Source organism: Falco punctatus, assembly GCF_963210335.1.
Source record: "Falco punctatus genome assembly, chromosome: 3".
NCBI classification, from domain to species: Eukaryota; Metazoa; Chordata; class Aves; order Falconiformes; family Falconidae; genus Falco; species Falco punctatus.
Genome location: NC_137582.1, coordinates 56,786,501 through 56,813,567, shown reverse-complemented (window position 1 = coordinate 56,813,567; position 27,067 = coordinate 56,786,501). Strand labels below are relative to the sequence as shown.

The following is a 27,067-nucleotide window of genomic DNA, read 5'->3' as shown; positions in this document are numbered from 1 at the left end:
CTGAAAGTAAGTACCATACTTACAGTACTGTAAGCCTCACTTACGTAAGGTCTCCCCGGAGCCTTCTCTTCAGGCTGAACAACCCCGATTTAAGTACATATGGTGGAATAAAGAATAGAGAAACGTACACTGTCTTAGCTGCTTCTCTGCCTGTCAGTGTACTGAACATACAAATATTGCCAGCAAATACCTGTTCTTAGAATCTGTCAGTGTGAGAACTCATTCAAATTGCATTCTGAGGTGCTGAAATAAAGTAACACTAGATGGAGCTTCTTAAAGTCCACATGCCTTGCCAAAGAGTGTAAAAGCAAATTAATGTGGTGAGCAGGAGTTAAACTTTTCTCATACGTGGCTTTATTGTTCTTTACAGATTGAAGAATGTGTGGTATGTTCAGACAAAAAGGCAGCAGTGCTTTTCCAGCCTTGTGGTCATATGTGTGCCTGTGAGAGTAAGTAAACTTGATGGAAGTTCAAGTAATTTCGAAACAGCATTTTTAATCAGATTGCTAAAAGCTCATTAGTAATCTGACTTCAGACCCAATTTGCATGATAGTCTGGTGTGATAGTCAGAATTTTGGCATTATATGTTGTGCTGTAATGAAATAAATGGAGGACAAACTGGAAATTTTCAAAAATTCAGAAAGCAAGTGCTTTTCCATCTGAATTATTTAATTATGAGTAGGCTTGCTCAGATTATAGAGCCTGCTGTATATCGCTAAAACTTCTGAAGTAATTAGCATTCATTTTATTGCTTTGCAGGTTGGGGGGGGCATTTAGATATGCAAATGATATTTTAAAAGCATATTGTAAATAAATATTTAATACACTTTATTACTAGTCTACAGATTTGCACAAGGGCTGTGTTTTTCCCTAAAAGACACACCATATGTCTTTGCAATGAGCACCACTTACAATTCATTTTGATATCACTGGTGTGGCAAAAAGACATAGGACATGTCCAGAATTTTTTTTTGTTTTGAGAATATGTGAAGGAGAATGCAGCCATCACCTTGTCACCAGATGTTTCAGGGCTTTGTTGAAGGGTCATTTGCCTAGAGAAGAGCAGTCTTTGTTGCTGAGGATCTACATAAGAGGGGAGGTAGTCAATTCCATAAGTAACTCCTTACTTGGTCTTACTAATGAAGTCTGGTGTCTTCCTCTCTTCTGACTGACAGACCAGACATCGAATCACTAACTTTAGTTATCCTGATCTGGCCTCTTTCACTGCAGTTGAAAGATGATGAGAAAAGTTGGGGGTTTTTTATTAGTTTCTCAGGAAGACGGCAGCAAAAAGGTTGATTGCTGTGGTAAAGGATTTCATCAGTGCAATACACATCACCAAGTCTAAGCTGCAATAAGGACAGCAAAAGGTTTAACAGCTATAGATGATTTATTTCCAGTTTATTTTCTGGATATCTTGTTCAAGCAGGATGAGAGTCTTCAAATGTGTGTAGTTTATAGGACCCACTCTATTGATTCGCAGTAACCTTCAGCATTTATGAGACATAATCGTTTGCCTTTAGTAGAAGAATTACAGCCTCCTTTCTAGAATTATATAAAAAGATTTGTTTACTCTTTTAAGGGTAAGGAGCCACATCTGTTTTCCCCTGAAGCATTAGGGCAGTGAGATTCTTTGTTCTAAAGGAAAAAACAGGTAGTCAAGACATTCTTGGAAGTTCTGGTCTCAAATGTGTGTGATTTTACTTCAGCCTCTGCAGTTCTTGTGAAATAGACATCCATTTGGAGAAAGAGAAACCTGCTCGCTTGAAATACATTAAGATGATAACAGAATAGGTTTACTTGGAATCCCAAACAAGACATTGTTTATAGGTGTGATTTGCAGAAAATGGTAAGATGAACACAAGTAGTTATTTGTATTATAAGCATCTATTATGGCATCACTGTATAGTTACTGTGAATAAAAAAGCTCACAGATAGGAAAGAAGAATGAAATAGCAGGCTTCAGAGTTGATTTACTTCTCTGTCCTCTCAGATTGTGCAAGTTTGATGAAGAAATGTGTACAGTGTCGAGCAGTGGTTGAGCGAAGAGTGCCTTTCATGATGTGCTGCGGAGGGAAAGGTACAGAAGATACCACTGATGATATTTGTGAGTGACTCCAAAACCCATACTCTTTCGCATTCCCCCAACTTCTTATTCTTTTAAATGACCTAAATCTTTCCTCTCTTTTTAAAGAAAAGTGTAATACAAACAGTGTTAAGCCAGGTATTCATTTGCTGTTTGCACTGCTTTCTACAGTGGTAGTAGCAGGTGAGATGGTAGGTAACACCAGTCGTTACACTAAAGGATTGCATCCAGAACCAAAGCTGAAACATACATGACTTTTCAGCCACTTATTAATGTTCTGTGAAGCAAAAGTTGAAAATTGTCTGTAATTGTGCAAATGAGCAAGTAAATGTATTTGACTTCTGGAACCCTCTGACTGATAAAGGAATGGTCAATATTTTGCATCTAGGTACAAGTACTTTCATGACAGATTGTTCAGTTGTACGTCTCCTGCTTTGACTAGTTTTTAAACTTGTGACGACTTTGAATAATTTCTATGAAATGTTTTTATTTATTCTGTTTGTGTGCTATACAGTGTCTGAATTGAGTTTATGTGAATTGGAATATTAGGTCGTTCTTGTCTTGTTCCTAAATAATGTAAGAATGTAAGAATAATCGTTAAAATCAGGTTTTTAATATACTGGAAATTTTAAAAATTGTCATTTGAAATACTTCTCAGTTTTTCTGTTTCTTGTAGCAACGTTGCTTCCTGGATCAGTCAAATGTAGGAATAATAATCTGAGCTTTGTTCAGATTTTGAATAAACTACTTCCAAGACACTTGTGCAGTTTTGAACACCATATAGAATCAACTGTGTAGATAAAAAAGTCTTTTCAGTGTGAAAGGATTTGGCTTTATTTTTTTTGTATGCAAAAAATTTACTGCAGAAATTTCACTGATGAAGAAGAACTCTAGGAAGTTAAGGGGCTACAGGCATTTTGAGCATCTTTATTGAGGAAATATTTGAGAAAGAAGTGCGTTGCCACTAAACTCAAAGTTCTTCGTGAATTGAGCTGCAGTGATGTCGTAGTGAATATAATTATCAAATATGTTTGACTAACATTATTTCAGATAATTGAAAAAATGTAGTTAGTACACTGGAAATAATTATTCTCATTTCATTAGATTGATGCCTAACCTCATGTCTTTATTTTCTCTAAATTACAGCAAGTGGAAACATTCCAGTTTTGCAGAAAGACAAAGACAACACCAATGTCAATGCAGATGTGCAGAAGCTGCAGCAACAGTTACAAGACATCAAGGAGCAGGTAAAAGTGCTGGATAAAAATGTTATGGACCACTAAGATAATCTAAAAAGCTGATGCATCTTCTCTTGTTTAAAACAGAATTATGTGTTAAACTGCTTCAGTTCTTAAATTTCAGTTAAATAACCAGTATTTTTTTGTGTGGTGTGACTTGTGTGTCTTGTATGTATAGGTCTAAAAAGAAATAAAATCATCAAATAGCTGTGTTTGATGTGACTAAAAAAGGGTGCTCTACCCAGTCAGTACGTTCTCTGTCTGTTTAGCTGATCTGAGTGTATAGGTACAGCAGAACCTCTTTTCACAGAACAGTAATAGAAGTAGATGTTCTTTGCTATACTGTATTTACCTGAATCTCTACATGTCTCCTTATGAGCTGCCTTTGAACAACGGCTGGCAGTTACCTGTTGTGTGAAGGCTGTAGTTTACGTACTCTACAAAAAACTGTGTGATTGCAAAATTAAAACCTTTGAAAGTACTGTACATGTAATTTGAATATTTGGAATGTAAAGGATAAGGTTTGTCTTTTGTAATTATGCATAGTAGAATTTGCAGAAGGAAACTTAGACAAATTGACTATAGGTTGTCTCTATCATTCATTAGTTAAGTTACATGCAATTTAGAAACCTAATGAAAACCAAAAATTAATGTTTTAGATAACTGACAGTTACCCATTTAAATTTATTACATCTGTAAGTCTAGTTCCACTAGAAGTGCTTAAGTAATTGTCTACATGCAGAACTTCCCTGCGGTAAATTACTGAGTTGCTTCCTTGCTTTTCCATCTAAAGAAAGAAAAACTTTGTTTTGAGATTTTTTTCAGCAGTAAAGGACCTGGGGTATCTGACTATTGCATGAACTAACTCTCTTGGAACCCTGGCAATGTGATTTTTAGCTTCCCTATGTATAACACAATTGGAAGAAACTTTTCATGGATACAGGAAACAGGAGAAGCATTCCTACTGTATTACTTACCTTCTCCTCTTTTAGGCTTACAGCAGTCAGTAATACTTCAGTGATGGCAGCATCACATCTAGTCCTGGTAGTTGTTGCTCTCAGCTGTTCATGTCCGTGAAAGCTAACACTGAAGTGTTTAGATCGCCAGTTTTAGAGCGCGTATTTCTAAACGCCTTAAATCTGGGAGCTGATCTGCTGTAAGTTTTAAACTCAGTGGCATGTCTGTGAAGAGCTTTTCCTGTTGTATGGAGACTTGGCCCATACCCCAGTAACAGAAATTCAAATATCAAATTCAAAACAGATTCCTCTGTAGTTTTTGACTGTATAAGAACATGCAGATTAAAAATTGTAATTTGAAAAATCCATGTCTGTCTTGACGATAACATCTGGAGTTTCTAGACATCTCTGACATCTTACATCTGCTTAGCTTATGTTTTACTTAACACTGAATGAAAAGAATAAGGTTACTGCTTTGGCATTTAAAACAACATATGCAAAACATGCAGATGAACGCTTAAATGCAAGTAATCTGTTTTCTTCAGATGTATTTTTTTCTTTTCTGGTTACATTATTTTAGGAGTTTATAAAAGATTGGAGCTCTATGTAACTTGTTACGTATAGGGATGTGAAAGGAAAACTGTGTTGCAGTTTTTCTTCTTGATTACATGCGATCTCATTTTTTTCAGTTTTCCTTAGGTGGTCTTTTATTCTTAAAAATTTTGTCTTGCCTTTGGGATTTGCTAGCCAGAAGCTTTCTAATATAAGAAAGTTATGCTGTATTAGGGAGAAAAGAATTACTTTATACATGTCATTCTCTACTTGCATTCTCTGGTTTTCAAATTTGCAGTAGTAAGGAAGTTCTAATACCAGGATGCTTGGAGAATTTAAGTGTAGTCTTCAGCTTTGAAATGCCCATTTGTCTAGTAGATTGTTCAATGCCTCTGACTAGAAAGAGGGGGTTCTGTTTGTGTGCATCTTGGCTTGAGACTCTTTCATGTTTTCCTTAGTGTCTCCTCTGCTTAGTCTTGTGACGGGGAAAATTGATTATCATACTTGCGAGTAGCAAGTTGGATTTGATTAAAGTTGGTCACCTCATCTGTTAGATTTGTGTTTGACATGATGCACAGCATTCCACTATAATTGTATATTCTTTTGATTTGTACTTTAACAGTTCAGTCTTCATGTTACATTGATTTTTATTTTTTTTTTACTTAAAATGTTGTTCTCTTTCAGCAGGTATAATCCTATGTTTCAACTCATACCTTCAATGATAATCTAATATGTTAGTGCAGCAAGCTTTTAAAACCATTTCTGGTGCCAAGCAGAAGTGATGCTGATGTCAACAGAATCTCCCAGATCTGATGACCACACCATTCTTCAGGGATTCCCTGAATGTGAACCCTTTTGACTGTAATTGCAATACCTACGCTCCATTTCATACATAATCACCATCATCTGTCTAATATCTTATGTATGTTCCTTCACCATACTTACATCACTTTATTTCTCCTTAAAAATAAATCTATTTTGTCACTGTGCACCTGTATTTTGTTGGGAAAACTGGTTTTAGTAGTGAGGAATTGGTATTTCAGGCAGTTTAAAACACCTTGTTGGTGATAAAATTATTTTAATTGCAAGCCCAATTAAGGGTACAGTGAGCACTTTGTCAGACTACTTATCCAAAGAAGCAGTTCTCACGTAGAACAGGTGTAGTGCCTTTTTACGCCATTTGTTTTCCAGCAGAAGATGGGAGTCAAATGTTTCATGCAGATAAAAAAGAAGTACGTGTGGTTTCGTGCAGAGAATGTTCTAACAAACTAATAGTACAGTAGAAACAAATACTGCTTATTTCCTGCTGCTGTGGCACAAATGGGGTATAAGGCACGCAGTGAACTTTCTTCTACTGTAAAAGTGCATATAAGGTAGTGCTTAAGTAATACTCCTCAAAAGGTGGATAAAACTCAGTTATTTGGGCTTGTATTCCCCTGGGAAACTGCTGAGCTAATTGGGAAAATTCTTGTTAGAACAGAATTGCATAGCAAACAAAGTTTGGTTGTTCCTGTCAGTTGAATTCTTCTACTATATGAAGTAACTTAAATGTTAAAATAGTATCATATTAAGAATTTATGATAATTCAGCTAATACCTACATTTGTATTGAGCAGGAGAAATTGGGCAATTTGCTAATACTGCATGCAATTACAGAAAAGTTCTATGAAATGAAAATGTTCGGATTTCTGTACTTCACTGAACAAAACAATCAAAAGTAATGGTATTTGAACAGATTTTATTTTTTTATTATTTCTGAGTCACTCGATGGATGTTTTCATTTTCAAATGATGGTGTGGCATTTGGAGAGAAACAGACCCTTGTAACTTCGGTAATTCTGACATCAGATTTAAGCACAAAAGCAAACAATTGAGCTAAAAAGCATAGAATAAAGGCTACAAGCGTTTTCTCTGAAGATTTGGGTTTGCTTTGTCCTTTGTCAAAGGGCATCATGTCAGTACTATCAGGCTACAGACTCTTGTACGGGACAGCTCTGTATTAATTGGAAATAGTTGTTTCATTGATACTTGAAGACTGTAGGTTACTGGAGGAAGAATGCTTTAATTGTCCCATCGGGATGTGAAGGTGATGACTTGGCGTGAATGGAAGAATGAGCATGACTGACTGACAGACAGTTGGCCTTTTGCCAGTTCTTAGTTTGAGAGTTTTGTTATAGTAACGTGGAAGTTCTGACCAAGTTGGAGTACAGCATTTATGGGAAGAGTGAAGGGGTTTTTAAAACATACATTGACATAAGGTTTTATCTGGAGGTTTTACATTTCTGCTAGCCCATTATACTGGGATCCTGGATATTAAAATAGACATTTAGTCAGATTCTATGCCAATTTAAACTCTGTATAAGCAGACTGATGGGTGAATTTTTTTGGTCTTCAACTAAGCTATCTACCCTAGGAAGTATATCTATAGATTCCACAGTAAGTATCCTTTAAAGTTATACTGAATAGGGTTCATGCTGTGGATTCTGCCTCTCATGAGATGAACAAACTGAAGTAAAGCCCTAATGATGAATATGGAAACAAGTGACAGGTGCAAGGTGGTGATAAAATGAATTTGCATTTGAAATATGACCCCTGTTAGTATTTCATATTATGTATGAGATCAGCATTTGTAAGTGTTAGGTATGTGTGGTGTGTCTCAGATCTAAGGACTTCCTAGATTTGATTTGTTGGACTATAGAATGTTCTTTAAAATTATCATCTGTTATAACATCTATTCATGTACCAACCTTAGATAAACTGTTATAAATGAAACCCTAATATGGCTGCAGTACGTTTATGGTGAAGGAACATGCCTTACCAAAACTTATGTGGGAAAGGGTGAAGGACATTTTTCCTTAGTGGCTTGGTACAAAACAAACTTTGCTTTTGAAGAACTTCAGGAGATCTTTTTTGGGCATTGGCTGTCACTTCGATGTTCAGCAATTAAAACTGATTTTAAAAGTTTGCTGTGCTACTGTTATGACTGAAGGTCACATTTTAATAAGTTGCTCTTCATTTGAAACTTGAGTTCTTTTGGTTGAAAGTCTAGGTAACTTCCATGAACGAGGCTGGAATGAGCAGTATTGAATCTTTTCGTATAATACTGATTATGCAACATTTTTGTTTTTCTGCATGTGTTCAGTGCTTAATGTTTAAAGGTAAGTATATGAATGGCTAGGTAGCCTGAGAAGAAGTTTATAGATCACTACCTAAGCATTGCACACGTAAAGCTGTTCTTGTTTTTCGTTCCCTGGAAGATTACATGGCATAAAAGGGAGTGTTTCTGAAGAATGTCTTAATGTTGTAAACTTGGGTAATGAATGATACTGAAAATGTGGTGTCAGCCTACTACAGGATTGTCTTACTTAAAGGGATCATATCTGGAAAAAAGCTTACATAGTTTTTGTGTCATGATGGGATAGGAAAAGCCTACCTATTTAAAGTCAATGTGAAGTAAAAATGTGACTTTAAAAAAAATAATCTAGTTTTTGGGTAGTGGCTGGATTATGCTATGGCAGTGGTATGCTGTGCTTAAGATGGCATATTATTGTTAAATTTCAGTAATTTATATATTGCATATTTGATGCTGTAACACTACTGCCATTGACTATGTAACCTGTCAAAATCTTTTGCAGACTATGTGTCCTGTCTGTTTGGACCGTCTGAAGAATATGATCTTTCTCTGTGGCCATGGAACATGTCAACTTTGTGGAGACCGAATGAGTGAATGCCCTATATGCCGCAAGGCAATTGAACGAAGGATCCTTTTGTATTAAGTAGTGGAACCAGTGTCTTATTAGCTTACAAAATAGTAAGGACATTTTGATGATTTAAATCTCTGTAAGTTGAAAGGCAGTGAAGGGTTCTAGCGAAAACATTTCTAATACTGTAACACAGGTTAATTACATGGTAATTATTTAAAGACTGTGAACACATCAAATGAGAGAACAGTATTCAGTCAGCTTTTAGCTTTACTCTTAAAAAACATCTAAGCCTGAAACTAATCTAAAGCAGTCTTTTTTTTTTTTTTCTTTTTTTTTTTTTTTCCTTTCTGTCATCTTCTTCCCCTTAAAGTTTAAAGGGACAATCTTGTTTTGGTTTTGTTTGTTTTCTAATGTATGTATCAGATGTCAAGTGATGTAAGGGTTGGTTTTTGTATTTTCAGTTTATATCAAATATAAATATTTGGGATTTTTTTGTTTTATGCTTTTCTGGAGAATATTGAAATTTCCTGTGAACAGGTATGATTCACAATAATTTCTGTCTTGGAATACACAATAATGCAAAATCAATACAAAGTGTATACACAGTAATAATATGTATACTATTCCCATAAGTTCAGGCCTCAAGAAACAATGTTAAGGTAATTCTAACTTTATCATGCCCTTTGCTGGAGATGGGTTGGGAAGGAAACAGTAAAAAGAAAAATCTAGTTTAGAAACATGCTCCCAAAGTAGCACTTTAGTCTAACAGATTCAAGCTAACTTGAATAGTGAACTTCTTAATTCTGCTGGCCACATAATTTTGTGTGGAATTGCTTTTAACTTGACTGGAAAGGGAAACGTTCAAGCAGTGGGTCAGTTACCCATTTCAGATGAGTGAATTTGATCAGTTGTAGAGGAACAGATATATATATATATATATATATATATATATATATATATATATATATATGTGGGGCCGTTTAAATATTTTGGATCTATGAATTAGGGAAAACTAGAGATTTTGCAAGGTTTCCTCTCTTAAATTAGTTTTATTGTCTCCAGGCAAACAGTGTCAACAGCAAAAGAGAAGATTTAATGTTGATTATTCATCTAAGTTGGATGTTGACACCAGAACTTATCTGTGAACATTACTGGGTAGTACTGCCAATGAAGATACTGCTGACGGAGCAGTGAATTGTGAGCCGTGCCTAGGTGAGTTATGGTTGGCTCAAGGAGTTAGCTGTCACTGATGTGACAGAGGTGTTCCTGACACCAAAAATGCTACTGTCAGGAACTGCAAACTATGAACACTTCGATAACAAGTACCTCCTTCCATCTTTTTGGATGGAAGAAAGTATGCTGATTTAAAGGATCTCTCGTAGCTAGAAGGAATGCGTGCTTACTTGTAAGTGATCGGGCAGTTTTCTGAGTGCGTAGTTTATGTAGCCCTTTGCCATTGTGCAGACTTCATTTGGATGTGCTCTTGCAGAATAAAGAAATCCGTGCTGGAGTCACTTAGGTGCCTTACTTGCAGCTAAGATTAGTTTCTCTTAATTCTCATTGCTTGTGTCAAAAATGTGGAAAAAGGGGTGGTTCAGGGGAAGATTACAGGAAGTAAGGATAAAGGCATGAAATTATGGTGTCTCTTCAGATAAACCTGTCTCGGTCTTTTGAAGCTTATGTTGATGTGCCTGAATTGTGCAAGCATTGGCAAAAGTCTCAGAAGACTGTTACTAGTAAACTGTCAAGATGGGTGAACTTTAACCAGTAAGGTTTAAACTCCGAATGGAGTTTTCCAGGAAACAATTACGGTGATATATTGGGAAAACGTATGTAGAGTGGCTTTTTAACATACCAAGGTAGCGTAATACATAGCCTTTCTGTGGCCATCTTTAATCTTGATTCAGAATCGCAAATGTTCATCATTCTTTTCAGTAAGTTTTCATTGGTCGCCATCTCAATCTGGGGTCAATATAATAGTCTGTTTTATTTTGTATACTGGTAGTCACCTCTTCTCAGATAATCTGTGTATCTGTTTTCTTGGCCAAATGAAATAGCCCTCCCTTTTCTTGTTTCTTGGGTCCCTATTCTAAAATACCAAAATTTCAGGGACCTTAGGAAAGTTTTTGATCTAAGGCTTTTTTTCAGTTTAGCATTTCACTATCTCCACTTAAGTTCTGAATGCACCTAAGTGTTCACTGCAATTTTCATTTGGCCAATAAGCGTGTCACCAAGTCTGATTTTTTTGGAGCGTGTTTGACAGCTGAATTTTCTATTAGTAGGCTTCAGTGTCCTGTCAGTCTTCCTCTAAAAGTAATTTTATAATAGGGTATGCCATTTGACAATCCATTCTTGTTTTAGTCTGTAACACGTTAGATCTGTACCTCAGTTTCCTCTGGCTGTGGCAGAGATATTTTGAATATTGTGTCCTGTTTATTTTTCAAGGGGACCTCTATAAAGTGGTGTTAGCACAAAGGCAGGATGGATTTCTTCTTGATAATGCAGCTCAAAACTGAAACCTCAATATAGCAGTTGGCATTTTCCTAATTCTTTTTCACTGGAACAAGCCAGAATTACTTGAAATTATTCCAATTTAGCATCAATTGAATAATTCATCTGAGTAAGAACTGATCTACAGCATCCTGGGTGGGAAACTGGAGTTGAATGTTAAATAGTCCTTATCTGCAGAAGGCATGTATTTTAGCATAGATAAGTGCTTTGTTAGCCTTGTACTTTTCCAGACAGAAGCTCATAAGTTACTTTACAACACTCTTAATGCTCGGACGCCATCCCAGTTCTATGGAAGTAAGAGACAATGATGGAAGGTATTGCTATAGGAGCAGCCTTGGTCTTCAACACTGTAGTCACACCAGATGTAGGTGACTGCATACAAGTTTGTGATTGGTCTCATCTGGCAACATTGTGTGCCAGTTAAAGCATGTCAACCTGGTGCTATTATGGTGCCACAAGAAACAGCTGAAATAGAAAAACTAGGTAACTAACGGATAGGCTTGAGTTACTAATAGAGGCATCTTACTAACAGGTGAAAGAGCTGTATCTTGTATTGGGAAGGCTACACAGTACTTGCCTTTCGAAAAACTTAGTGAGGAAAAATCTTTCCAAATCCAGTGTTGTTTATGAAAATAGACGCTTAGATTCACCCACTGTCTTTGGATTCTGATGTAGAAGGTGGACTAGTGTTGTTGAGGAAGCTAGTAAGTTCATTCACTCAATTTAGTGTGGTGTCATGTGTGCAACGTGCACAGAGCGCAAGTATTTAATTGGATAATACTGAAATAATCAAAGGATGAGAAATAGAAGCTCAGTTGGAAGCCAAAGGGGATGACAGCAGTTAGGATCCTGAGTTGAGGATATGTCATTGTGCCTCTGTCTTCAGCAAAAAATGAAAGTGTAAATCCTATTATCTTTACTATTATTAGGGAGCAAAGTGAAAATGAGAGAAAAATCAGTATGGCATTTATCTCTAATACACTGTAAAATTGTAAAATGTAAGATTAGCAAGCCTTGTTTTATGATTATCCCCCAGTATTTAAGAACAGTTTTGAATTTAAATTGAATGAAATATCTCAGTTCGTTTCTTGAAATGATCAAGAAGACACCTAATAATACATATTGTTCAAGTGTGAGGCATGCTCAGATGTTTAAGTAAAATACTTCTTTTTTTTTTTTTCCATTTAGTAAAATACATGAGTGGTTACATCAGTGCACGGTGATTTTAAGTATAAAGACAACCTAAGAGGCTAACAGGATATGCTAAATAGTTGTAGCTTCTTAACTTCTGTATAACTGTTTGACTTTTTTTTTTCCCAAACCTACTATCACTTCCTGTACCCCAAGCTCATATGGCACTTCTCAAAGTTTGGGCTATTATTACCCTACTTGCCATTTGTTGAAATACTGTGTACTGTACTTGTATGTTGGGGTTTGGAGGAATCCCTTTTTGCTGAAGCAGATACTGAAAATTACACTGGCAAGAGAATAAACAAGTTGCACCATAAATGTGGAAGTTTGATTAGGAGGTGGTCGTCTTAACTTGGGCCGGATGAGTATATACCAGATTTGCACAAGTACTTGTGCCTTGTTAGCATAGTCTTACAATTGGTATTTTATCTTCTTTTAAAGACATGAAGTGGTCTTTTAAAAATAATCTGATTTAAGTACTTATTGTGTAGATATTTTCTAGAGATGAAGTTTTACGTATGCCTGATTATTTTTAGCAGTATTAAATGCAGTTTGTGTAAACACTAAATTGTTTGAAGAAGCTGCTTTAAGCTAGTGATCTAAGCTTCCTGTACACATTTAAATGTCAGAAACTTAATTTTACTCTTTCAGTAGCAGCTGGTGAACCGAAATGCCTATCCTGTTCTTTGTGCTGCATGGGTCAAGTTTTCACTTAAACAAAAGAAAAAAAAAAAAAAGAAAGAAAAACACTACAGCCTAACTTTTAGCAGTGCTACCTCCTTTCTGTCAAAGTACCGAATTCTTCTCTAGTTGTTCTTTGTCTTTAGGAAGGGATGGGGAACACATCAGTTCTGTTTTGCTTCATCAGTTTTGATGTCTGATTACATTGCAAAGGTTTTTTACTGACTGTATAAATTACGTACAATAGAAGTGTGTGATTTGCCACTATGTACATTGTATATCATTCTTGCATAAATTGCTGGAATTCGTACTATTGTCTTTTTATGCATTTCATAACTTGTTTATGTTGACAAAGCAAAACTGTTATCTGCAGAAGTTTTAGTATGTGCCATTTTTATAGCTAAGCCTGTGGTAAATACGGAAGTTCTGACTCAGGGCTTTTTAACAACTTAAACGTGTTCACAGTATTCTTCAGCGCATCTTGGAGAATATTAGAGATTTAATGACTGTACAGTGCCTTGATAGAACTGTTGAATGCGCAGCAGCCATAGGGTCCTTACAGAATGCAAGTACCTTTTGAATCCAGTTAATGAGTTGATGTTAATATAATTGTAATGCCCCTGCCATGGATTTATAAACTTGTATATACTTTCTGTAAAGGAAAATCAACCAGTCAACCAGTTTAGGTATTGTTAAGCTTTCTGAAGGTTGGTTGATTGTTGCATCCGTCTTGGGGGTCTGAAGGGCATAGTATTCACATTTACAGAAGCAGCATTTGTGGCAAAGACCGCTGATAAAATTGTCTGTATGTGACATTTTTTAGTTTGAGGGGAGAGGTCATTGTATAAACAAACATGTAAAAATACCTGCTTTACTCTGGCCCAGTAAGTCTTTTATAAGAGAGAGAAAAATAACCTACAATGGATCTGTATGTTTGCATGCCATTCCATATTTACAAAAATTTAAGTCTCATTTTGAGCTTCTAGGAACTACTTTTCTTTGTCCCAAGCTTAGTGTCTTTATGAATGCAAACTATTAATATTAGAAAACAGGTTTCACTGAACCACAGGAACATCTTTGCTTTTGTTAAAACCTTGTATTTTCAGTAAATTGTAGATTTTTACATGACTGTTTATTGGAGAAATTTAAGGTTGTCTGTGTGAATGTAGTGTTCTGTATGCAGATAGCATTATGTAATTGCTTTCATTAAAACTGCTTAGCAAGGCCTAAGCTTCTCAAAGGAAATGCTAATGTACTGTATGGTTAATAAAACTTATTGCATAAGATGTATACTGACTTCCTCAAAAGCTTTGATTTAAATGTGTAATTGGACTGAATTAGTACTGACTTGTGCATGCATCATTGGGAAAGGAGTGGTGGCACACTCAACTTCCTCTTTCTTAGTTATGATGACGTTAGGTGTCACCACAGAATTAGAAAATTGTATACCTGAACAAATGCTTGATAACTTGTGTTGGTTGCTTTCTTTAAAAGTGCACCAGACTTTATTTATTGCGAAGGTTTGCAATCCAAACTTTGAAAAGTTCTGGTTCTTTATAATATGTCTCTGAAGAATGTGTTTGTAGCAACATCAGAAACACTGTGTGCCTTTGAATCTCCATCTCTCAAATATTATTTTAGCAGCACAGTAAAGTATGAAGGTGGATTATGTCGTAGAAACAAAAAGGTTGATGTAAAATTTTTATCTGTGGCATATGTGCAAATTTTTCTGTAAATATGCAGTTCATAATACTAATTAGAGCTACTGTTAAGTTTTTTAGACTCCAGGTTTACTTATAATTGAATGGCTTCCACAGATCTGGCTACATGAATGTGATCGCTTAATCTGCCAGATGGAGTAACTCCCATATTCTGAGAACAGTTGCTGCATCCTAGTTCAGTTTGTTGTGCTCTGTTTCTCTTCATTTTTTTGTGATGTCTTCAACTGTGGTGTATGTGACAGGTCGATATGAAAACGTAATATTTTCAGATACATCTTTCTAAACTTTTTATTGGAAAACAATTGATGCAAATTGTCAACATACATTTTAAATGGCCACTTGTTCTTTGCTTTGGGATTTACAAGCCATTCACATATTCCTCCATACCTGTTTATTGAAAGTAATGGGAACAATGTCGGCATGGGCCTAAGACTTGGTCTCTGGTCTCTCGGGTTTCAGCCCCTAATGTTGGTCACAGTGGAAACTTCTGGTTTTGCTGGTGTTTGATGTTGACATTTTTAGATTTTGAGAAGGCTGCCTCATACTGTACAATATAATTAATATACTTTAATTATATTATACAGTATTCATATTATAATCTCTGCATAATGCTGTTCTGATTCCAGCTGTATCCAGTAGCACCATCTGTTTGTGATAGGGATGATGAAACTCCTTGGAGGTGTCCTTTGGATTTGACATTTAATTAAATGCAGAGGGTGGGTTTTTATGGGTGTACACCATTTTATTTAGGGAAGAAAAATTAGTAGCAGCATTTGAATAAAAAGTGATAGCCCTCCTTTTCAGACATTTTCCACAATATGGAAAGGTGATTTCAGCTGGTGAGAAATGGTGTCTTTGAAGATACCCTTCCTGTGCTCTGTGCAGCCCTGTTCAAGTCAACAAAGTAGCATGCATCGGAAAGCTTTTACTTCAAAGAATGAAGCCCATCAACTGGTTTTGATACTTATGAAGATTTTGGCTGAAAAATACTTCAGGAATTTAAATATTTTGTTACCTTTTCAGTAATGAGAGTAGTATGTCCGAGCTCTCCAGGGGATAACACTTTTTTTCTTATCTTTTTTCTTTTTTTTCCTTTTTTTTTCTTTTTTCTCTTTTTTCTTTTTTCTCTTTTTTCATTTTTCCCTTTTTCCTTCCTCCTCTTCCTTTTTCCTTCCTCCTCTTCCTTTTTCCTTCCTCCTCTTCCTTTTTCCTTCCTCCTCTTCCTTTTTCCTTCCTCCTCTTCCTTTTTCCTTCCTCCTCTTCCTTTTTCCTTCCTCCTCTTCCTTTTTCCTTCCTCCTCTTCCTTTTTCCTTCCTCCTCTTCCTTTTTCCTTCCTCCTCTTCCTTTTTCCTTCCTCCTCTTCCTTTTTCCTTCCTCCTCTTCCTTTTTCCTTCCTCTTCTTCCTTTTTCCTTCCTCCTCTTCCTTTTTCCTTCCTCCTCTTCCTCCTCTTCCTCTTTTTTTAAAGCAGAGTGATGCTATGAGGTAGTTTATATTAGAAATCAAGAACTTTGCCAGCTAGTAACGTGTAAGTTTTATGCTGCAACAATGCAAGACTTTAAACCAGGGGTCCTCAAACTACGGCCCGCAGGCTGGATATGGCCCCCCAGGGTCCTCAATCTGGCCCCCGGTATTTACAGACTCCCCCGCCCCCCCGCCGCCGGGGGTTGGGGGGGGAAACAAAGCAGCCACAGATGACTGCCTGCCGGCCCCCTGTTTAAAAAGTTTGAGGACCCCTGCTTTAAATTACAGGAAATGTAGTGCAAAATGTATTTCTTGCAGTTAGGATTTGTTGTTGCTTACTTAACTGCCCTAAAGAAGTTAATGAAAAACTTAATTTCTGAAAAATTGCATAAAATCGGGAAAATACACTTGAGACTGTACTCATGCTTTGCAGCAGTATAACACCATTTCATTGAATTTTCCTTAAAAGTCAGTCGGAGCGAGGTAAGTAGACAAACAATCTGAGCCGATTTCGCAGTGATGCTTGTGCATCCTGAGATGTACGTGTGGCTTCCACAAGGGGTCAGTAGCACCCTCCCTTTGTGACAAGGGGGTTTTGTAATATAAGCACAAAGTAAACAAGGGATAAGGATAATGATGATTGCATTAATATGTGGGTGGACCAGACCTCACTTGTCCCCTTCTTCAAGCCGGCTAAGTATAATTAGCTTATTTGCTGACTTCAGTAAGCACCATATTCTATCCTCTGACTCTCATGTGACATGAACATTGCTACTATTGATTAGGGCAAAGTTCCAGTGGAGTGTTTACCTTTAGCTCTAGTTGAAAGTATTCATTTAGTCTAGGTTGGTGGTTTGTTTTTTTTTTTTGTTTTTTTTTTTTTTTTCAAAAGCATGCAGCTGAAGCAGATAAATTGTATGAGAGAGCTTGTCCACTATGCAGGGGAAAAGAATTCTAGTATGAGTGTCCCACATATTCTTAATGATAACCACAGTCTCCCTAGATGGCTGGAGCTGATTAATATTTTCCACACTATAGTAACACAACTTATAGTTAAATATGCTTTGAAGCCTATCAGTCTGCTCAGTGAAAGGAATGTCTAGCTTCTCAAGGCTTCCCTGAGCATGCAAGTTACTTGGAGGCAGAAGTTTGAAGTAACTCATTATCTTTCTACCAAGAGGCTGAACAGACCAGACAGCTATTCCCTGGACAAAAATTTCCAACCTTGTACCAAAGTCATATTTCACAAATGGGAATTCTAAGCTGGTCAATGTCGCTCAGGTTGGCACGCTTGCTGAATTAACAAGGGACCTTCCTTACCTTCATGTTTGCAACTCTTATTCTGTTTCACATCTGGTTTTTATGTTTCATGTCTTCAGTGCATGTCCCCCACTTCTCAAGTGTGCTGTTTCAAGTCTTTTTATGTCTGTTTTTTGGTAGCAGAACAGTGTCCCTTCCTTCTTGATACGCCTTGATAAGGTAGCTCTTTCCTCCATTACACTTGAGGTTGGCACAGTGCTTTGGCATAAGCACAGGGAGGCCCTATCCTTGTGGCTGACTCCACTCTTAATTACATACACTGACAGGAGGAATTCAGTCTTAGCAAACTTCCACATTAATTTATCAGCATCCCTTATTTCTCTGTATTGAAAGTATAAGAAAGAGGTTTTAGCTGCCAGCTGAGGGAAGGATAGGGGCATTTGGTGTACTTATGACTGTTCTCAACCACGTCAGGAAAATCAGGAACAAGTAAATGTTTCAGGGTGGTTTGAGTTGTGGGTTTTGTGGTTGGTTGGTTGGGGTTTTTTCTGTCCTATAGGCTGTCTGAAGTATTCATTGTTACTGTATCTCAGGTTCAGTTTTTGGTGACAAGATACTTCTCAGAGAAACTCAACTGTCTCCTAGTCGTGTGTATTTTGCCCGCTTAAGGTGCCTGGAGGAAGTCCGTTCCGTAGGATCGCTTGCAAGAGTGTGGGTTATTTGCAAAGGGAAGGGTGCAGTTACTGGGCTTCTTGCTGCCTCCATAGAGAAGTATGAAAAAGTTCTGCCTCTGAATAAAGTAAAGCTGAAACCACAGTCCAAGTAATACTCTTCTACTAAGATTTCATAATCCCTACTGTGTATATGATCATAAGGTATCTTGTGTTATTCTGGATGAAAGCTATATAAAATAAACGGCAGTTATACAGCACTTATTTCCCAATGGGCATGTTATATAGTTTGTTGACTTTGAAATACAATGCTGTCATTCTTCCTCTCTTCTTTTTTCTTTGTGATGAGACCTGTAAAAGAAAGAGTACTTCAGGGCTATCTAGACAAGGCTGCTTTTCTTAAGGCAGAGGCCTTAGTTAAACTGTTTCTACTGTAGCCTTGCAATTCAAAGCATCATGCCCAAGGTGTTTACTGTGTTAGTCCAATCTATAGCACGCAGCATTTAAAGCACCTAACTCATATTATTGTTGGTTTTGGTGAGGTGATTTTGATTCCATGTAACACTGAGGGAGTCTTCATTACGTCCTCTGAAACTGTGTTCTCCCACCACTTCATGAAGAAGGCATAGTGTGGGAGCACTTCACACCTTGTTGAGATAGAAAAGTGTGTTACAATAAGGGCATGGGGAAACCTACAACTGAACTGTAGTCACAGGCCTAATTCTTAAGAATTTTGTGAGGTGAGAAACTCGGAGGGCAAATTTGACTGAGAGCAGAGTGATCTGAAGAGTTTTAGATTCTTCTGTTCCCTCTCTTGAGAGCTTGTATCATGGATACATTAAGTCCTGCTGTAACCCTGCCATCTCCTTTTGTCTTGCATGTCCACCACCCTGGATAGGTCTCTCCACAGCAAATCTCCCTGGAGTAATAGGCCCTATACTTCAACTGGAACTATTCCACACATGGAGAAGGAAAGCGCGGGAGTTTCAAGCCAGTCCCTGATGCAGAAATTGGGGATCTGCTGTTGCATGTAACACAGCTCTTCCCATGGTGCACACAGGGGATGTAAAGGGGTAAGTCATCTTGACTTACATTTACTGTGAACTGTGGCTGGCTGCAAACAGGCAGCAGTGTAAAAAAGCTACTGCAGAGCAACTGCTTGATAATTACCTGTGTGAGGTGCTTTCCCTGCAGCAGGCAGCAGTTGGAGGCCACTTACACTTTTAAAGTGTTGCAGCCAAATAGGGTTGAGTGGGCCGAGCCCTCTGGGCATCTACTTGTCCTGAGCTGACATTGCTTTATTGGCAAGTAGCATGGAAATTAATTCAATATGAAAAATATATCTTCATTAACAAGATCAGGATACCAGATGCTTAATTTTAGGCTTTGTCTGCTATGCTGAATCAAATGGTGACACCAAGATTTGGCAAGCTGCTGTTGAGCCCTCTGGGAAAAATTAGTCATTGGCTGATTTCATAGGTCTGTTTTTGCAGGAGTTTCTCAGCTTTGAGGAGGTAGTTAAATAGTGTTCAGAAAAGAAAAGGAAAAAAAAAGTATCTATAGACAGGAGGATTTAACAAGGGGAGTGTTTTTTCTTTTTCCCCTCTTCTGGATGGGAACTGTGCCGAGTTTTCGTTTTCCTTGCCAATTTTCATTTGGCCAAAAATGCTGCCGTAATTGCTACTTGCTGTCTGGATTGGCTGGAATCAAACATATCTGATGTGCCTGTCCCATCTGTTCCCGACCACTGCCCTCCCTCTCCCCAGAACATCCTTCCACAGGGTGTGAGGATGCACTTGCGGGGTTATAGGGGAGCTAGTGTTACAGTCTATAATTTTCCAGGACAAGGAAAGGACTTTAATGTTGATTTGGTCTGGTCTTTTTCTTTCTGTCTGTCCAACTATCAAATCTAGGGCTGCCTTACTTTTTTTTTCATGTGGCCTGTAATTTTGAGAGGTAATCGATGGAGGCATTACTGCTGTGTCTGGAATTCTTGGATTTGGTCTGTCCTGTCCTATGAAAATTATTAACAGAGGTGCCCTGGGGCTGGCAGGTTTTTCTAGGGAAGACAGGTAAGGGCTTAGCACATCCTAGGTTAAGCTCTTCCCAGTCGTAACCAAATGCTAATTTGGGTGATGCTATGTGAGCTGCATTGTTGCACCTTTGCTTGAAGGGTAGATACAGCTTAAGACATCATGGCAAAATACCGTGTCCATAGTAGCCAGCAGTGAGAGCAGAATGCAGTGCACCCATGACAACATAGTATTCTTCAGAAGTTAGTACGTCTGGCTTTTCTTGAAGGGTAGCTAGCCTGAGAGGAGGTCAGTAATACCACAGGCAACCTGGACATAGACCATCGCATGGTGCTTGGTACGCAGCCCAAACCTCTAGAACAAGGATGCTAAACAGCTGTGTGTATCCTTGGGTTAGTTATCAGTGGATTAGAAATGAGGGTATCTAAAAGGCACCAGCTTTCAATGTTCAGATGAAAGTGTCCCTCCCCATGCTTTATTAATTTATTTCCTCCCAATACAGAAGGAACAGCTGAGGGAAGAAGGGAAGCTAACAAGCCTAGCTTATTTTGCTGCGTACTGTATATATGCAGCATTGAAGACCTCTGCAGACAGCTGTGAGTTTGGATGGGCGAAAAAAAGGGGGAGGGGGGGAGGAGATGGAGGTCTCTAATGATGTGTTAGGTTATTGATGGAATTGCTAACTTGGAGGAGAGCTGCCTGCTTGGACCTGAGGTGGGTAGTGTTGCCCACAGTAACTGTTTGCTTGTGCATAGTTGCTTTTTATTTTATTGTTCAGGTCAAAGATACAGTGGTGGTTCTGTTAAGTGTGGTGACTAGCTGGGCAGAGCAGCATGGTTCTGCTGAGCACAGCTGCCAAAACTGTAGCAAGCCAAGGGAGAGTGGTTTTTTTTATTAGGGACGAAAACGTGGTCTGACACAGCTTTCTTACCAAAGGGAAGGATTTTTCACTTCAGGAGGAAGTTTGGCTGAGAAGGCATTGGATAACTTTTTTTTCAGCTTTGCAGGAACTCCTGTATAAATATGCTTTCCACGAATATAGTAGTTCTGATTCTAAGAGAGAATGTTAGTGGCTGTGGATGTGGGAAATAATAAGGTGAATAAAATGCTTTAATCAAAGTTAGCAAACACACCTTGCATGCTCACAGCCAGGAGCCATTTGCTCTTGGCTTATGCCATAAGGCAGGCAAAAAGTTGGGGTTTTTTTATAATTTTTTATTGCAAGTATTTCTGGAGTTTCCCTTGATCCTTTCCAAGCCATCAGGTTGTAGTTAAATTAAAACCTACCCTTTTCATTTGGTGAACACTGTGTAATGAGCTATTTGTTTGTGTTCCAGCTTAATCTTGGATCATTTTGTTTAAGCATTAAGAGCCTACATGTGTTGTAGAGAAACTGTTCTAATCGAGTTAAAGAAACAAGTAGTCTTCTAACTGAGGCCATTAGACTGGCATTTGTTAGCTTTGGTTTCCATGGGTTTCCTGTCATTCTTTACTCAAGTCACTTAGTTCTATTTCCTCTCTTTCCTACATGTGAAACAAGAAAAATGCTGCTTGGGGGTACTAAAAGAAATCTGCTGGTGTATGCAAAGAAGCCTACAAAAGTATAAATGAGTTCCTGAGTAGCGTGTACCAGCTCAGTTGAGTGTTTTCCTGATGAAAAACTAAACCCCAGTACTAGTGCAGCCTCACAGTCTTGCCAAAGAGCAAATAGGCATAAAATGAACGAATATCTTCTACTGTCCAAGCAGTGGAAATTACTAACTAGTAATTATATACAAATGTATATTTTATTATACTTAATAAGTAACCATTGATCATTATTTACTTACTAAATCTCTTAATTGAAGAAAGCTGTATTGAATACAGGCACTGAGTTATAATATTATAAGTGAGCTGACAATGCCAGCTTTTTGGTGGCAGTGTTTTTTCTGAATTCCTGTCTCTTGCTGATCTTGTCAGTGCACTGAAGCATTTTAGTAATGAGACTCTGAATCTCTGCCTGCCACAGCCAGTGGGTGTCACTGCAAGCATTGGAGTGAGGGAAGAACAATTCTGGCGAGAAAGAATAAAAGTTCAAGTGTAAGTTTGTTTTTGTTTTTGTTTTTGTTTAAAGCTAGAAATAAATACAGAAAAATAGACAAATTAAGTCCTTGCTTATTAACTGTGCAGTTGCAAAGATGTTTCTTGAAAAGGTTTTAAAAGGGTTTGAAATGCTTAGAAAAGAGTTTTTAAATAAGTAGCCCTGATGGCCAAGGCCAGGTCCTCTGGTAAAAGTCATGTCACTATCAACTTCTGTAGTCATGCTGGCCCTAAATGTCCACGTTCTTCCTAGTGTTGAATGTTACTGATCTCATGGATAATGTTGGTTTAAAAAAGCAAAACAAACAAGCAGGGAAAAAAAAAAGAAAAAAAACCCCACACCGAAACCCAAAAAAACAACCACCCACAAAAACCAGAACAGGCTTTCCTTAAATCCTTTAAAACCACTTATATGAAATTCTTGGTGTTTGCAGACCTAAGTGCTAAAGGTCATTCTGACTCAAAGTGCCCACCTTCCCCAGACAGCTCGCCATCCCCAAAACCAGGCTGGCTCTGAAGCAAATGTCCTTTCAAGCCCAAGCTGGGAGAAGATGGGCTGGCTGAGAGCATATATGCACTCCAGCTCCCACCCTTGCACAAACAAACCAGCCGTGCAAGCTTTGAACTGTTTACATGATATACATTACCTAACGGTGCCTGCACTTCTGGAAGGGCCTCTCTTACACAGGTTGTTGCTAAGGCCCGTGTTGTCTCTGCCTGTGTTATCATGAGGATGACAGTTTAAACAGGTCTTATCACTGTGTATTCAATCAAGGTTTATGAGGGCTGATAAAGATGTCACCTAGTTGCTTTGTGTGTTCATTAAAACCCAGTTCCCCAGTAGGACTTTGCTGTATTATGTTCTTTTTTCTTTCTTCACTGATTTTTAGCTATCTTCTGAAGAGAGAGGTATGTGTTAGAAGGGAAGGCGTCACTCTTACTTTAGTATTTCTAGTATTTTTACGGGGAAGAATTAAAAAAAAAATAGTAGCTTGGTTGACACAACCCTATCTGTATTTAGTATCTTATGTTATCATAATTGCTTATTTAATAATTCAGTAAACTTTCTTACTTTTAGCTTACGCGTGGCAGTAAAGTGACTTGTGTGTGCTGTATCTCCTGTGTTGTGTTGCTCCTGAAGGTAGCTCAGGAGGGGCTTGGTGCCACTCAGTTATGATATAAGTTGTAAACTGAGCTTCCATTACAGTCTTTCCTGATAGATGGAGACTGCGTATTTGCAATGCAGAAATGCAAGCATCATTGACTTACTCTTTTGGTTGTATGTCAAAGGTGAAGAAATAGGTAGTCATATAAAATGCATCAGTAATTTTCAGGTTATCTGGTTGTGATGAACAGCAATAGGATGTAGGCAAAGATTGTTGTCTTTCTTGTCCTGTAAGCACCTTCATTTCAAAGTGGTAGGTTCTTTTCTCAACCCATGTCCTTTTCCTAGCTATAGTTTAAAAGAAACATGTTGTCCTAATTGTATCTGATACCATGTCCAATTCTACAAGTCTTAAAAAAAAAAAAAATCACATTTCCACAGTGAGCAGAAGTTGCTTGGCTGCATTTTTGTTGTTTAAAATTTGTTGTAAAACAAAACATATACAAGACCATAGTGAAAAATTGTTAGTTGCAGCTGTTTGCTCTATTTTAAGAGAGGGAAATGTCAAAGGAAGCTATTGACTAAAAAGGATTGGCAATATCTAACAGACTCAAGACCCTAGCTCAGGCACAAATCAATTGAGATTAAGCATGTAGGTTTAGGCTCTTTTGAAAAATGGGAAGAAACTGAATATTCAATTGATTCCTTAGATCCTCGGGTCATAATAAATTCCTGTTATTTATGCTGCAGCATCTTGGCGCGCTCTGCATCCTATGAACTTTGTGAATACTAATGGCTGTTGGCATTTCAGAAATGATTCTTTCACTTTGTTTACAATTTTGCTGCTACTGGCAAGCACTGGGCTATCAAAGGCTTTAATGCTCTGCATGTGCGTTTCATAATAAAATGTTATTCTATGAGGATAATAACACTTACTAGAGATCAGTAATAAAATGAAAAACAGAGCCTCTCTACCATCACTTGTTAACACTTCTAATGATTGCTTGTTAGCACTAATTTGTTGTATGCTTCCATTTTAGCTCTATGCTGGCTGGCCTAAGCATGAGGCACTTGGATGCATAATATTAAGAATAGCTGTGCTGGCCTACTGATCTCTGCAATAAAAGCTACTGTAGCGTGATCTGGTCTGCTTTTTGTGAAATGTGTTGTATTGGAACCAGTTGTTGACCCCTGCCTTATCAATTTGCTGTTTGCATTTAAACAGTAGTCACGGTACTCTCTAGTATTAATTTGCCTGGGATTAAGCTATTTTACCTGGTGTGCTGGTGTCCCTTTAGCCTTGACCATGAAATACCCTCTGGTCATCCAGTAGTGCAGTATTTTTTGGAAGCAGGATTGCTATTTTGTGATGATAGGCTCCCTGGAACATAGCAAAGTGGAGTCCAGTGTGACCCTTGGATCTTGCAGCTTAGCACTTCATGAACACAACACTGCTTTCTATGTTCTGTTCTTCATTACCACTCCAGAAGGAGATGAGGGTCCGCTTCACTAATGTGTTGTGTGGACAAATAACAAATACAGACTTTGCTGAAGACTGTACACAGCAACGTACATATCTGTCTGCCTGCGCTTCTGAAGGAAACTTGCCTGAACAACTCCATCGTCCTTTCTGAGTATCTCTAAGAAATCTTTATTCATATTTAAGGGGGTTTTTTATCATTCTTTCTGTGATATTTTTTTTTCCTCGGTTTTTTGTTTCTTCTATCTCTTCTATCTGCTTGCCTTAGAAGTAAACAAAGAAGAAGTGGTTCTCAACCTCTTTGTTTTGCTTAAAACAGTGGACTATGGGCATTCTAAAACCATAATTGATTTGCCTTTTGGTATTTTTGGAGTTAAAACAGAAAGTGTCTTGATTCCAGCCAATTGCTGAGTTCAGGAAGCCTCATTCATTCAGTGAGCAATTTTGGCAGGGTGTGGAAGGGGAATCTGAAGTATGACAAAGAAAGATACCTTTGGAAGAGTTTCCAGTTTCTGTGCTGAAGTCCCACCCCAGACACATGTGCTTATACAAATTCTGCTAGATTGCTAGAACATGGTTGCCATCCAAAAACTCATCTGGCTTCGAATGTATGTTGATGTTTATTTCTTCACTTAAATCCAGAAAGTTTATGAGAGCAGAGTGTTAGGCTGAAACTGTGGTGATAGTCTAGTATAGAAAAAGAAACTGGCTTAAATATTGACAGTACCAAGAGATCCCTGGTCTGTTTCTAGCTAGCCAAATGGGAAGGCATTCTCAGTGCTGAGTAATTGACCTTTTTCCTTCTGTTCTTCTTTGCATCAGGCAGTATATTCAGTTGTGTTCGCACAGCTCTCATTTCAGCCACACCTGGTATTTGTTCCACCTACGATTTCAAACCTTGAATATTGAGCTGAACAGAAAATACAGCTCGCTACCGTTCTTAGCATTGATGGTTGTCTTCACAGAGGGATCTTAGGCTGCTATTGCCCCATCCTTTGGAGGAGTGTCAAGAGGTATCAGAGGGTTGCAATTTCTTGTCCCCTTCCATATTGAGAAAAATTGGCAAATCAGAAATAAGAGGGGCCCTGTTACGGGAAGAGCAATGAATAACTGCGTGTGCCAGCACCTTCCCGGCACATGCTGCTGCCTCAGAGGGGGGTGCATACAACACCGGCAAAAGCATGGCGGTGGCAAAAGCCGGTGGTTTGCTGCGGTGTGTTGTGTTGTAGCCATGACACCTGGTGATAGATAAATGTGTGGGGGCTGTTGCTATGTTGAGGTATGATTAGATATTTATTGGTAACAGCCACCCTAGTCCAGTCTGAAAGATGACTCAGGCCTCTGCAGATGCTGTTGAGAAGACTTGCTTGCAAGTTTGTAGTATCTGTATGTAGGTTGGTATTTCAGACACTTGAAGACTCACCAGTGGCCGGCCTTGTTAGTCCAGCTCCTATAGAGAGTTTAGTAGCTCCATGCACTGGGAGATTGCCTGCCCTTTTCCATGAGGCTGTGGTAGGCAATCAGTTTTCTCAGTTGAAAAAGGAAGAAATCTCCCCATCTGTCATTCTAGAGCAGTTGCTTTCAATATTACATGATTTGTTTGTTCCTGCCCACCAGAAATATTCAGGGGTATACAGTGAATGTAAGTTTAGGGAGCAGGCTTTTTTCTTAAGGTATCTTTCACATATCTTTAAAGCAGACCTCAAAGACTGTTGATTGAAAACCGTTGGTCTAGAGAACAGAATGGCTAAATCCAATCAAAGAGTTTATCCCACAGGTATTTGTGTACCTCCCTCAAATTTATGGAAATGTCAATAGCACTGATTTATTAACTAGAACCATTCCATTTTTTCTGATTACCAAAATTACAGTGTGGGCCAGCCACAAAAGTTTTGTTGTTGTGACCCTTATCCCCCTTCCCTGCAATGTTACTGCTACTTGTGCTAATCTAAATGTAAATTGTAGGCTCTGTGGGACAGGGTCTGTCCCTCGCATTTGAAACACCGCCCTCCCTTCCTTTTGTGTGTGGTTTTTTATTTTTATTAAACATTTGTGCACGAACCTCAGAGCAGAATGCCTATCACTTGCCTTATGTGCTCCTTGATGATTCCTAAATTCATGTCCTTAATTGAGACCACTCATGGTGTTCCTTTTCGACCATGAATCAGAGTATCTGCAATAAGCTAGCAGCACAGAACGTATTTTAAGATCTTTATGGTGCGTCCCACCAGAGCCTCCTCATTTCCCCTGTGAGCAGGAAAATGAATTGCCTGTGAGAGATGCCTGCTGATCAACGAGCTAGAATTGTTTGGGAAAAAGAAAAAAGAAATGGGTGGGTG

At 38.1% G+C, this 27,067-nt stretch overlaps 1 protein-coding gene across 9 annotated transcripts in view; it reads left to right on the top strand.

Annotated features, from left to right (window-relative positions):
* Positions 1-14,207, top strand: part of MIB1 (MIB E3 ubiquitin protein ligase 1) — an 83,195-nt gene extending 68,988 nt beyond the window's left edge. For 3 of the 9 annotated variants that reach the window (XM_080380428.1, XM_080380425.1, XM_080380433.1), the window contains 4 exons: positions 371-449; positions 1,994-2,107; positions 3,233-3,333; positions 8,466-14,207. In XM_080380428.1, coding sequence (XP_080236554.1) covers positions 371-449; positions 1,994-2,107; positions 3,233-3,333; positions 8,466-8,606 — 435 coding nt within the window. In that variant the 3' untranslated portion in view covers positions 8,607-14,207. Of the gene's footprint in view, positions 1-370; positions 450-1,993; positions 2,108-3,232; positions 3,334-5,516; positions 5,824-8,465 lie in introns of those variants that run through there. The other 6 variants (XM_080380426.1, XM_080380427.1, XM_080380432.1 and 3 more) reach the window with 6 other exon arrangements.
* The last annotated feature ends 12,860 nt before the right edge of the window (positions 14,208-27,067 follow it).